General features: G+C 36.6%; 1 protein-coding gene across 1 annotated transcript; it reads right to left on the reverse strand.

Annotated features, from left to right (window-relative positions):
- Window positions 1-9334: 9334 nt before the first annotated feature.
- Window positions 9335-10264, reverse strand: LOC113256294 (olfactory receptor 5K1-like). The gene has a single exon (XM_026500071.2). The coding sequence runs from the start codon at window positions 10262-10264 to the stop codon at window positions 9335-9337; it is 930 nt and encodes a 309-aa protein (XP_026355856.2).
- Between the last annotated feature and the right edge of the window lie 3585 nt (window positions 10265-13849).

Consider the following 13849-nt stretch of genomic DNA (forward strand, 5'->3'; position numbering starts at 1 on the left):
ATATTAAGTACCTGACAGTCTTCTTCCTACTTATGCTGTTTGAATCGACCACAGAAAAGCATATGAAAGTTTAAAGACCTATATAGCAAAACCACCATGTTGCTACCTCTCACTTAGGTTTCATGGTCACTGATCACAGTCCTAGTGAACCACTAGTACAGACTGGGGAAGAGAGGCAGGGGTCCTAGGTGAAACATTCAGAAGGAAAACCTGGATTGATAGTTTATTTGACATCTAGAAAATTTTGCTTCTGAATTAGTGATAAAAAATATTCAAAGAAAAGAAACCAAGGGAATTATTAACCCTAAAGAAAGGACACTTTTGTGGAAGAAAGGAAATATCTTCATAGTACCCTATGTGTTTTTCCTATGCACAAAATTTATGCAGTTTATACTGAATATTGATAAACTTATAATTCTAATATAGCTATATTGAAAGGGTGAGGGGATGTGAACAATTAAGTGTGGAAGTTCTCATTTTTCAATGTATGAATTTAATAATTTTTAAAACAAAAAATCAAAAAATAGTGGGGTGCCTGGGTGGCTAAGTCGGTGGCTGTCTGCCTTCAGCTCATGTCAAGATCTCAAGGTCTTGGACTGAGCCTGGCATGGGGCTCCCTGCTCAGCACAGAGTATGCTTCTCCTTCTTCCTCTGCCCCTACCCCCTACTTGTGTGTTCTCTCTTTCTCAAATAAATAAACAAAATCTTCAGAAAAATCAACAAATAGCAACATAAACATATTCAAAAATTCAGACATTTATTACAAAAGGAGAGATAAAAGATTTGAAAATGGTGTGGGAATTGATATTTCTTCATTAAAAGCTTTGAAGTTTTAGGGGACAAAGTGATCTTGAGTAAGTACATGAAATATTTAATGAATACTTATAATTAAGAGTAAGGATTAGCTTGCCCAATATGCAACAGTTAATAAGTGACAGAACCTGGATTGAGACCCAGGGAAAGGTTGCGAGAACTAGGGCAGAGTAAAAACCAGTCAGTAACCTAGGGCTAGAAGGGGAACTTCAACTTGATGAAGACCCTGCTCTGGCAGGGTCAGGACACGGAGGTGGTACTGCCAGTCTATTGCCTGGCTGGGGCCACTGGGCCACAGGGTGGTGAGTAGGAAGGGCTCGGGGTTCCCAATGGGCCAGGGCTCCTCTGGATGAGCTGGTGGGCACGAACCCCAAGTACAACGAGGAGTAAGAGCGTGGCTACTACAACTGCAAGTGCCTTGGCGTGTTCAAGAATGTACTTGCAGCCAGCTTGGGGTCATGTTCACCTCTGGCTTTCTACATGGGCCCCCTGCAGATGCAACTGAGCCAGCACTGTGACGAGACCTACCGCAAGGTGAAATATGGGCTGCCTGACATCGACAGCAAGATGCTGATGGGCATCAACATGGCCATTGCTGCTTTGCTCTACACACCTGTACTCATCAGTGGCCATGAAAAACTTGTGGTTTGGGCTCTCTGCCCACATTAAGCTGTGAAAACTGGTTGTGAGCACAGGGCTCACTTGAGACCACCAGCAAGTCCATATCTCTGCTACTCTGTCTTAGAGTCCCTGACTCCAAGGTCAGGAATTGCTACCCACGTCACATCTCCTCATAAGCTAGGACCTGGATCTGTGGCCACTCTGGTTTCAGGCCATAGTAGTCTGTGTAGGCTCACGGTGCTGACATCCCTCCCACTGCCCACAAGTTTTTTGGCACCAAGTGGATGATGTTCCTGGCTGTGGGCATTTATGCCCTCTAAAAAAAAGAAAAGAAAAAATCTGACAATTGTGCTAAGGCCATGCAGCAAATGAAATATTCATTCAAAAAATATATTAAAATTTGGTAAGAATAGAATCTACAGCATTTGAATCATAACCTACTCTCTGCCTGTGCCTTCCTAGCTCAGTGTGACTAAAGGTCCACTCTACTCAGGTGCAGCCAAGAACACAAAAGTCCCTCCCCACACCCCCCCCCCCCACCTCCTGGTAGTTGACTGTGTTACCTCCTAGGAGGGCCTCACATACAGCTTTTCTCAACTCCTCCCAGCTATGTATTGTGGAAGTTAAATTCTGGGTGAGTGTGGTCAAGAGTCTGGGATCCCTTCTACCCAGTCCATACTCATAAGGTAGAGACTCTACCTTAGGCATGGCACAACAAAAATACCAGAACCTGATCACTCTTGTGCCCAGCTCATTTGTAAGGCAGTTGTTCCAGACTGGAAGGGACAAGCTGAGATCAGAGGCTGCTTGCTGTACCTATCCAGTGATACCCAGAGGTATCACATGGAGAGACGTGGGTCACTATCACTACTCCCATGTCTAAGAGTTGAGTCTTAGAGATTTTACCTAAAAGGGAAGAAAGGCCTTAAGAACAGAGACCTAAAAGTGTCCCTTGAAGAAAGTGACTTTATTGGCAAAAGATGATTAAGAGGAGATTGGTGGAACCATTGGTGAAACATCCAGCTGGTTTGCCTAGAAAAATGCAGGTTGGGAGAAAATAGGGAGGAGTTTGCCTCGAGATAGAAAGAGCCTCAAATGTTATCCTCAAAAACCATGATTCAGAAGGGCCCAAATGCTTATAAATGTGGAACAATAAGGCATTCAAAGAAAAAGAGAGAGAGTTCATGCTATTGCTGGTAGGTAATGGGGCCTAACAGCTAGATATGATCAAAGGAAGATAAAGAGGACCTCTGATAAAAGTATGGTCATCCCAAGTGACTGTGTGCATGCTGCATCCTCTGGAGAGCAACGTCAGAAGCTTTACACTGCACTGGACTTCACACACACACACACAAACACACACACATTATCCACCCAGTCCCTAAACAAATAAACAAGGCTATAACAAGAACCAAGGATCAATGAGTATCCAGAGTTCTACAATATATTATCATAAATGCCCAGTTCTCAACAACAACAACAAAGTCATGAGCTAGGCAAAAAGTGTTACCCATACACCAGAAAATTAGCAGACAACACACACTGCCTGTGAGAACAGTCATGTATTGGATTCAACAGAAAAAAATTTAAAATAATCATGATAAATATGTTCACAGAACTAAAGGAAACCAGGATTAAGTAAATAAAGGAAGATCTGAATGCAATGTGATGTGAAATAGAGGCCATTGATAAGGTGAAATTATAAAGAAATAATTAAATGGAAATTCTGTAATTGAAAAGTACAACTGAAATTAAAAAATGACTGCAGAAGCTCAACCGTGGATTTAAACTTACAGAAGGAAGAATCAGTGAATTTGACATTATATCGACAGAGAGTATGCAATCCAAAGGGTGAAGGAAAAAAAGAATGAGAAATGCACAGAACCTCAGGGAATCTAAGACAGCACTAAGTGCATCAGCATGTGCATATGGGAGTACCAGGAAAACATCTTTTGGACAAAAGACTTGTATAAAAAGATCCAAGTTGTTTGTTGATAAAAAAAAAAATGAACAAAAAGCACAGAAACAATCCAATAAAAATGGGCAAAATGTCTGAACAACCATTTTACCAAAGAAGAAATACAGATGGTAAATAGGCATATGAAAAGCTACTCTACATTATTTGCCACAGGGAATTGCAAATTAAAACAATAATGGCATATGTAAAAGAATGGCTAAAATTTAAAAAAATTAAATAAATACCAGTTGCTGGCAAGAATATGGAATGACAGCAACACAGGCACGTACCCTCACTCTATCAGCTGTCAGGGCCTAGAAGCAATGACATTGCAGAAAAAATTAGCATACCTATAGCCCAGATCTTGGCTCTTAATACCATTTTCCAGTCAAAGGAATTAGAAATACTTAGAGAAATAGCTGATTTGGTGACTAGGGCAGGAAATAAATATGTAAGATGAGCCTGGAGCATCTTGTAATGCCAGAAAGTAAAAAAATAAAAAATAAAATAATAGCTAAACAACAAAGAAACACAATCCCACCCTGCATACACAATGATGGACTATGTCAAAGGGACACAGGAGCCAATGGAAACAGCTTCTAGTGGCCAGAGCTAGAATGATTTGAGTAGCAAAACTAATAAAGCACTATTTAATTATATAAAGTATAGAATACATATCCATGATTCTATACTGATGTAAATAGAGGATTGAATATATAAAAAGTGAGGTGAATGGACAAATCTTCATGCAGAAGAATTCCAATTTGTATAGATACTTTGCCTCAGGGAGGTGGTCCATTTCTTTTCTCTCCGTAAGTGTGGGCTGTGGATAGTGACTTCCTTACGAAGAACACAGTAAGAGAAGGTGGAGAAAGAGCAACTTCACAACAGAGAAACCTGGCAAATACTATGTCAGCCACGTGGTCAAGGTCAAAACCAAGAGTTATAAGTTATGAGGACAGTATTTGCCACTGATAGGATGTAATGAAAATGGGGATTTACCTTGGTGGCCTTTCTCCTAAAAAGCTATCCCTCCAGTCTAATCATGAGAAAATCATCAGAAGAATTCCAGTTGAGGGACATTCTACAAAAATGCCAGATTAGCACTCCTCAAAACTTACCAAGGACTTGATCAAAAACGAGGACTGTCTGAAAAACTATCACAGACAGCTGATGACTGAAGGGACGTAATAACTAAATATAAAGTGCTATGCTGAGTGGGATTCTGGATGGAAGGACACTAGGTTAAACTATGGAAATCTGAGTCAAGTATGAATATCACTTCATCATCATGTATCAATTTTGGCTCACTAATTATAATAAAGGCATCTTAGTAATGTAGGGTATTAATGACATGGGATAATGGGTGTGTCATACATGGGAATTCTCTATACTTTTTTTAATAAGTAAAAATATGATTTATTTATAGATAAAAATATGCAAATAACCCTAGACATATATAATGTACAGATTCTAGTCTCAGTTCTAGTTTTTTTTAAAAATATTTTTTATTATATTATGTTAGTCACCATACAGTACATCCATCCCTGGTTTTTGATGCAAAGTTCGATGATTCACCAGTTGCGCATAACACCCAGTGACCATGCAATAAGTGCCCTCCCCACCACCCACCACCAGCCCATCCCACTACCCCACCCCCCTCCCCTCTGAAGCCCTCAGTTTGTCCCTCAGAGTCCATAGTCTCTCGTGCTCCATTCTATATTATAGTCTATAAATCTGAAACTGTTCGAAAAATTTTTTTAAATTTACAGAAAAGTCTTTGAAGTAAAGTTCTTGTTTATCAGAATAAAGCCAGAGAACATGTGGGGAAAAACAATCGCCAGTTTTCTGCTTCCAATGATACTAATTGATTCAAATAATTATTGTCATTGGATACTAAAACTAAACATTAGGGAACAAGAAATCCACACAGTGTCAATGTACCACCCTACAGATTAGATTTTAATAGCAAGGACATAAGTTATCTTTATCATAGAAAGAGCTGATGGTACCACCTTAATGAAGTAATCAGCGAATAGCATCAGTTAACAAGACAAACTAATGTGATAGACCTCATGATGGGAGAAGAAAAACAGCACACCTGTGATTGCTGAATTATTTCATTTTAATCTAATCACGAGGAAACAGCACAAAAATAGAGATGGATATTTTACATGATCTCTGATACAAATATTTAAGAATTTTAAATGTCATGAAAAGAAAAAAAAGCAACAATTTCTTCTATTACAGGAGATTAAAGAATGATAATAAAGCAAATAGTGGCCTTTAATTGAATTCTTGATGAAAAAATAAATTGCTAAGAAGGACAATTTGGTGAAAATTGGGAAACATTTGGGGTAATAATGATATGACAGGAGCGCCTGGGTGGCTCAGTCAGTTAAGTGTCTGCCTTCAGCTCAGGTCATGATCCTGGGGTCCTGGAATCAAGCCCAAGTGAATCTAAGGCTGCCTGCTCAGTGGGGAGCCTCCTTATCCCTCTCCTTCTGTCCTCCCCCCAACCCCAACCAGGTCTTTCTCACTGTCTCTCTCTTGCTCTGTCTCTCAAGTAAATAAAATCTTTAAAAGAGTGATATGAATTTGTAGGAAATGTCTTTGTTCTTTTGAGACATATGTTGAAGAATTTATGGGTAAATTAGCATAATCTCATGTATACCCATATACACATGCACATGCATGTATTAAATATGTATATATACACATTTGCAGATGGATTATTGGGCAAATGTTGTGAAATGTTAATCTTGATTTAAAAAAAATTCATGGGTATTTTTTTAACTTTTCTGTATGTTTGAAATTTTTCAAAATAAATCTGGAGGAAAATGTCACTGATTCACATTTTTCTTGACCCTCTGCCCTATTTCTCTGCCCACTTCCCAGCTTAGTTTCTTGAAAGCTTTCCTCTCTTGCTACTTTCACTTCTCTAAGTTGTGTATAATATGACTTAGTGGTTAGGAGCATGGATTTTCGTTTTGATCCATAGAATTGATTCCTGAGCTCCACCCTAATATTTCTGTGGACAAATTATGAAACCATTTTGTCCCCATTTTTTCAGTGGGGTATTGGAAATTAAAATATAGAAATAAAAGTAAAAAATGTAATAGATGTGCTGAATAGTTAAATGGATACTGATGAAAAGTTATTTGTAAGCTTAAAGGGTGTCTGGAATTAATTTAAAATAAAACAGAAAATGAGAGATGAGGCAAGAGACATGAATGTATCAGTTAATATTTATTCCGTTGCAATAAAAGCAGTTTTTCCAAACAAGTTTAACAGTAAGAAGATTTATTAGATTTTAAAATGAGAAGGGTTGATTAATTCCGGGGACACTGGGTCTATTTCTCAGCAATTCTCTCAACTATGCCCTCCCTTGTATGTGGACTTCATCTCCAGGCTGGCTGGTTTCTCTTTTGATGGCAAAATGGTTGTAGACTGTGCCAGATTTCATATCCACACAGCATGACGTTCAGAGAAAGAAAGACTACCTTTTTTTGTGGCTCTCTTTTAAAATAAAGGAAACATATATCCCAGACATGTCCACAAAACTACCTCTTTTGTCTCATTGGCCCCAAATAAGTCACAGGCTCTTCCCTTAACAGACCTGTAGGCTTCATTGTTGCTAAGGGTTGGAAGTGGGTGGTGCAGAAATACATAAACAGAATTTGTGGTACCCCCGGAAAAGGGAAGGGATCAATGCATGTGAATCTGACAACTAAAAATATCCCCTAATATAGAGAGTGGATACAAAGGAACAGCACTCATCGAATCTGGTATCTGGACTCCTTTATGCTCTTAAAAAAAGTGTTTAGGACCCTGTAGAGCTTTGTGTATATGGGTGATATCTAACAGTATTTGCAATATTAGAAATTAAATCCAATAAATTAAAAATATTCTTGATTTGTTTAAAAATAACAAACATTTATATATTAAGTTAATTACATAAAATATATTAAAGGAAATGGCTAGTGAATGGCCAAATGTGTCAAATACCTTTTTCGGTATTTATCAAGGATAAATTTTTAAGTATTAGTGATAGGAAGTCGGTTATAACTAGGTTGTTACTCATGGGAAGAAGATAGGCCTTCATTTTATTATCCAGTAGTTACAGTTTACTATTTTTTCTTTAAAATGTTGCTTATATCTGTGCACTCCTCTCCTTTTATCCTCCAGTTTCAGCTCTCATCATCTAATATATGAATTCGTGAAGTTAGCCTCATTGCTTCTAGCTTCATTCCAATCAATTGCCAGATTAGTTTTCTGAAAAATACAATTGTATTACCTGGTTCTAGGAAGAATTTGGTTCTGATTCCTCTGATATAAATTCAGATTCCTTAGGGTGACATTTAAGATTCTTAGTAGCTTGAACCTTTTTCACCCTTATTTTCCATATTTGGCAACAGCTCTTAACAACAGTTTTGTCAGCTTTCTGACTCTGTCCATGGTTCATCTCTTCCCCCGCCCCGCTGTTCCCAGTGTCCCACTTATTTCCATACACATTGACTGTGGTCATACTCACTTCTTTTTTCCTCCAAACATAACTCTTTTAAAAATCATTTTTAAGGCACATTTTACTTCTGATGCTGCGTAAGGACTAAATACCCCAAGTGACAAGTATCTCCCTTCCCTGAACTCCCAAGCAGCATTGATACAAATTCTAGCTCAGTCTGAATCACCTGGATGAACTTGAGCAAGCTACTCAGTGTTTCAAAATATGAGGTTTTTACTTAGAAAAAGCATGAAAATTCATGTCTAACCAGGTGGTAGATAATATATGTGAAAGATCTAGCTTTGTGCCTGACAGATAACATGTTCTCAGTAAATTATTTTTTTCTTTCATGTTTGCATATGTAAGTGATCAATAAGGACTTTTGTTTAGGTATTTAGAATTTTCACTATTTTGTGCCTCATTTATGCTTTACAGCATCTCTAACTTTTTGTTAACACTGTAAATATATCAGTAATTTACACTGGAATCACTACAGGTGGGTGGTATTCCTAGTAACAAAGGAGATAAGTAGTATGAGAGAGAAAAACCCCTTCAATTAGTTTAATGTATTCAGGATTACACTGCCTTTTTGATGGACACCCTAATCAAACTACATGAAAATACCCAAATCCATATGGATATCCAATCCACAAATACCATCTATTTCAACTACTGATTGATAAATCACCAGTATACAGATACCGTATTTCAGAGAACTTGAGAGTAAAATTAACTAACACTAAAAATGAAAATAGTCTTTTTTTATTATACATTTTTATTAGTATTCTTTTTTTGTTCTTAATATTTTTTAATTGTGGTAAAAGATATATACCAAAATTTCCCCTTTTAAGGATGAAAATATTCTTGATTTGAAAATAGATATTCTGTGTTAATATTCAAATACCTTCTCTTGCATAAACTCAAGGAAAATTAAGAATCAAATATATTCAGTTTACTTCTGACAGATGGTGTTGTTTAAGAAGGGATTAATTCTTGAGAACCTGGAATGAGCCAGAGTTTGTAAGATTATGCTTTGGAATTGCAGAAATTTGTCGACAATAATAAATAGAGGTGATCTTTATACATACTGACTTCTATTCCTAGTATTTGTTGTATTTGCTGAAAATTGTAACTCATTATCCTTTGAAACAATTAGTTAATAGTTGAGCTAATCTCTTTGTGACACAGTTTGTGACCTCAAGAAAATTTATTTAGTTCATTCCTGCTGGGAGCTAGTAGCTTAGATTTTGGAATACATTGTAGCAGAATCTCTCCTTGCTGAACTTATTTATTTGATTCCTATACTATCATGTTTTGGTAATTGAATATTTTATGTATGAAGTGGTCATTTTCTACTTTCTCAATATTCAATGATTTTGGAGAACATTTTTTCAAATTTAGGTTAATTTTCCACAAGGGATGATATTTCTTTTAGAATGTTATAACATTTTCTTTATAATTTTTTTCATAGCATTTATTACTTCCTTATTTCTTAAACTATAAATAAAAGGGTTTAATAAAGGGATTACTAGAGAATAAAAAATAGCAACAGGTAAGTCTTTATCCTCATCTTTATCTGAATGTGGTTGAACGTACACAAAGAGAAGAGAACCATAGAATATTGAAACAGAGAGAAAGTGGGATGCACAAGTAGATAAGGCTTTGCCTCTTCCCTCTTTGGATTTCATTTTGAAAATAGTCAAGAGAATGTAGAAGTAAGATATTATGACACTGCCTATGGTGAAGACTTGAATCGAGCCTGAAAGAATAAATACTACCAGTTCATTGACATAAGGGTCAACACAGGAGAGTCTGTATAATGGAAAAATATCACAAAAAAAGTGATTAATTTGATTTGACCCACAGAAAGTTAACCTAAAGAGAAACCCTATATGCATCATGGCATGCAGGTTTCCAGCTATGTAGGCCCCTGTGGTCATCTGAATGCAGACTTTCTTTGACATCATGGTGTGGTACTGCAGTGGGCTGCATATGGCCAGATAGCGATCATAGGCCATCGCTGCCAAAAGAAAGCAGTCTGTAGTTTCAGCAAGGCAGAAAAAATAAAATTGTGCCATGCATTCATAAAGGGAAATGCTTCTGTCCTTAGAAAAGAAGTTCTCTAATGTCTTGGGAGTAATGGCACAGGAACAACAGGAATCCATTAGAGCCAGGTTGCCCAGAAAGATGTACATTGGTGTGTGAAGATGACACTCCATAAAAATTAATGCCACCAGGCCAAGATTCCCCACCATGGTGATCACATAGATAGTAAGAAACACCACAAACAGAAGGCTCTTCAACTCTGGGTGATCTGTAAATCCCATGAGGATAAATTCAGTTGTCAAGGAGTAGTTATCCTTAGTCATATCCACCTTCTCTGTTGAGATAGGAATTCTGGAGATATAAGATTCTAATTTAGATTGTGTATAATTTTTCACCCAAATTTTTCTTTTTCAAAAAAGAGAAGAGCTTCTTCAGTCTTCCCTTACTATCTCTGGATACAGGCACAGAAACCACTAAGGGATATTCATTCCCCTAAAATGTCAGCTTTATAACCTCAACTCTGAAAATCATCATTCCCATGAATATTTTTACAATTCTAAGACGAATGCTTACAGTGGAAAAGGTTTGCTTTATGCATTCATACATAAATTATATAAAAATCTAGAATAGCTATATTTGGTTCATTGTTGCTAAAAAATTGCAGTGTCAATTTTTGTATTAAAGATTCTTAAAATTGGGGCACCTCGTGTCTCAGTTGTTAAGTGTCTGCCTTTGGCTCAGGTCATGATCCCAGCGTTCTGGGATTGAGTCCCGCATTGGTCACCCTGCTCAGTGGGAAGCCTGCTTCTCCCTCTCCCACTCCCCCTGCTTGTGTTCCCTCTCTCACTGTCAAATCAATAAATAAAATCTTTTAAAAAAATCCTTAAAATAAATTTACAATCAATTTTCATATATACACAGTTTTTTAACTGAGCAAAATGTTTTCATATACTGTCCCAGTGGAGTGAATCCTTGAAAACAGCATAGAACAGATATGTTAAATTTATATCTTAGGAATTGTATGAAGATCATGAAAGATTAAGAATAGGACTCTCATGTTTAAAGAAAATTAGTTTGGATATCCAAAGAAATTAATATCTATATATAATCACCTCTCTCATTCCTTTTCCTGTTATTAGATCCATTTCCGTAAAAACTTATTTTGTCCGTGTCATCATTCCTGTCGACTTTTGCCCAGATTTCTGTACCCTCTCCTTTATGTAAAGCATAATTTACATGTAATGTTACTTAAGAAAGTTTTAACTAAATGCCCCAGACCATAGTGATTTCCATTTCCTGCATCCTCAAGCATATCCTATACCCAACACACTCTAGTGTTGCTTCTGTATAATCTACATGGCTTTTTTTCATATATGCATGTACAGTTTCTTGATTAGAATTGTAAACATTTGAGTGTAGCTATGACTTATACTTCTTATTAAAGTTGTTTAATGCTATAGAGAAAAAAATGTATTGATTCCAGTCCTAGCTTCAAAGACCTGAGATAGGTGAACTTGTCTGTATACTACCCTGATCCTTAGTGACCTCTTTGGTTTCTGCAAGCTGAGACTGCTAATTTTGAAGACCAGCCTACAAAAGAGATTCTTCAAAATTTATCATTAAAAAAATTACGTATCATTCTCTTATCTCAGTTGACCCATGTACTATTATCCTGTTTCCTAAGAAAATTATATAAGATTTTCTGAAGTATATCACAGTTGTTTAAAAGGTAATAAAAATAAGGTTGTCTGTATATTTTAGTTTGATAACACCTAGAAAACAAAGAGAGAAACCTAAAATCTTAATATGATTTTTGAGATGGGGCACCAGCATGGCTCAGATGGTTAAGCATTTCCCTTTGGCTCAGATTATGATCTCCAGGTCCTGGGATTGAGCCCCATGTCTGGCTCCCAGCTCAATGGGGAGTCTGCTGTTTCTTCTCCCTCTGCCTCCTGGTGCTCTCTCTGTCTGTCTCTCTCTCTCTCAAATAAATAAATTTTAAAAATCTTAAAAAAATATGATTTTCAAGAACAAATTTTTTTCCCTCAAAGACTATTTTCTCTCACTACTTAGTGATCCATTAGGATGATATAGTGAGCAATGTTCTAATTATGTAAATTCTGTGGTCAAAATAAGTTTATTTTTCCATAATCAAGACATCAAAATAAAGGCACAGGCTGAACCTTTTATTTTCTTGTTTTAAAATATTAAATATAAGCCATTTAATTATTTAGCTATTTTACAAGTAACTTTCAATGTACTTGCCTGAATTATTTAACAGAATTAAGCTGCATTCTTCACTGTATATTTTGAAAATTTACCTTATAATCAGAAAAGGTCAGCATGAAATGAGTTTAAATCTAATACTGATTTGCCGTAGCCTTCAGTTGTGAGAAGAGCTAGAAAGGTAAGAAGTTGAAATCTGAGAACAGCGCTAAATAATTGAGATAAATAAATATTTATGGATGCTCATAATAAAAGTAAAAATAAATTTGAATACTTCCTTTACCTGAATGTTCTTTGAGAAGAGGTTTATAACATCACATTGCTTTTTTATTATGGTGTTAAAACTCCTAGAATTTCAGGGTATAAATTTAGGTCTCAAAAACATTTGGGATTAAAAGAATGAAAATCTGGGAGACTACTAATAGGTCAGTGTCAGTGTTCCTTACAATGCAAAGTTACACTTTTCCATCAAATGCTTATGGGACTTCCCTACAATGTCGTCAATGTATTTCTATGGGGAGAGTCAGTTCCCGAAACATATTAACTATGTGACATAATTAAAGGTGACCTGTGAGACGATGAGGTTAAAGTAAATGACCTTCACTAAAGTCACTTGCTGATTCTTATGTAACTGACATCATGTTTACAATTCTGTTCATTATCCTGTGCATAAAGTGTAAAATGAGCAGAAGAGAGTCTCAGGTTGGTTTGGACAGTTACTGGAGAGATTAATATGGTTTATGAAAGATGATTGGCATTTAGAGAAGAGGCCAAAAGGTGTGGTAGGGTTAGCTAGGCTCATCAACTCCTTCACTCTGAGTTGAATTTGTTCCCATGTATTGACAAACCCTCATGGAAACTTTGTTGTTACCATTGAGCCCCACCTACGATTTACTGAGCTGTTCTCTGTTCTTTTCAGTTCACCCCAATTCCTTTATCTTTCTTACCCTGTTTTCCCCCTTCACTCCACTAATCATATGAATATACTGTATATTTAATAATATTTAATTTATCAAAAATACTATACATAGAGTATGTCTATAATCAGTCACTTGATGTCCACTGGTACCATTAGCTATAGACATAAGAGGGAAGGGATTTCTCAGTGATGTTCATTCCCTCCTTTCTAATGCCTTGAATAGTGGTACTTTGTAGTATTTAACAGATATTTGTTGAATGAATAAAAAAAAAAGAAGATACTCTACTACCTAGGAATTTGCAACGGTCTCTTAGTTTTCAAACTAAATCCATTTTCCTTATTTTCGTATTCCAGATGCTCCACAGTGAGCCTGTGTCTTATCTATCACTTTGCCCTCTTCCTCTTACCTCAGGGCACATGGCCTCGTGCATCCCTTCACTGCCCCTCTGTGCAGTTACTTCAGCTAATTGGCTTATAATGTTTCCTTTATCTAAAACTCCTCTCTTTCCTTCCATCTCCATACTACTCATCCTTGAGCTCAAATCACATCTCCTCCATAAGGACTTTCCTAGGTCCTTTAAATAGAATTGGTTTTTTCTTTTCCTGATTTACATGATACTTAACTGCTTTTTTAATGCATTCACCACTGTATCAAGTGTGACTCATATGTGTCTTGACTGTAAAAGTCTCCACTTACTAAGTCACCAATCATATCATACATCTTTTGAGCACCTGACAACAAACTGAGCTAGATCCTCAATAC

This window comes from Ursus arctos, unplaced genomic scaffold (genome assembly GCF_023065955.2).
Source record: "Ursus arctos isolate Adak ecotype North America unplaced genomic scaffold, UrsArc2.0 scaffold_4, whole genome shotgun sequence".
NCBI lineage: Eukaryota > Metazoa > Chordata > Mammalia > Carnivora > Ursidae > Ursus > Ursus arctos.

Excerpts from the sequence above, each read along its gene's own strand:
- LOC113256294 (XM_026500071.2), bottom strand. The coding sequence starts at position 10,264 with ATGACTAAGGATAACTACTCCTTGACAACTGAATTTATCCTCATGGGA.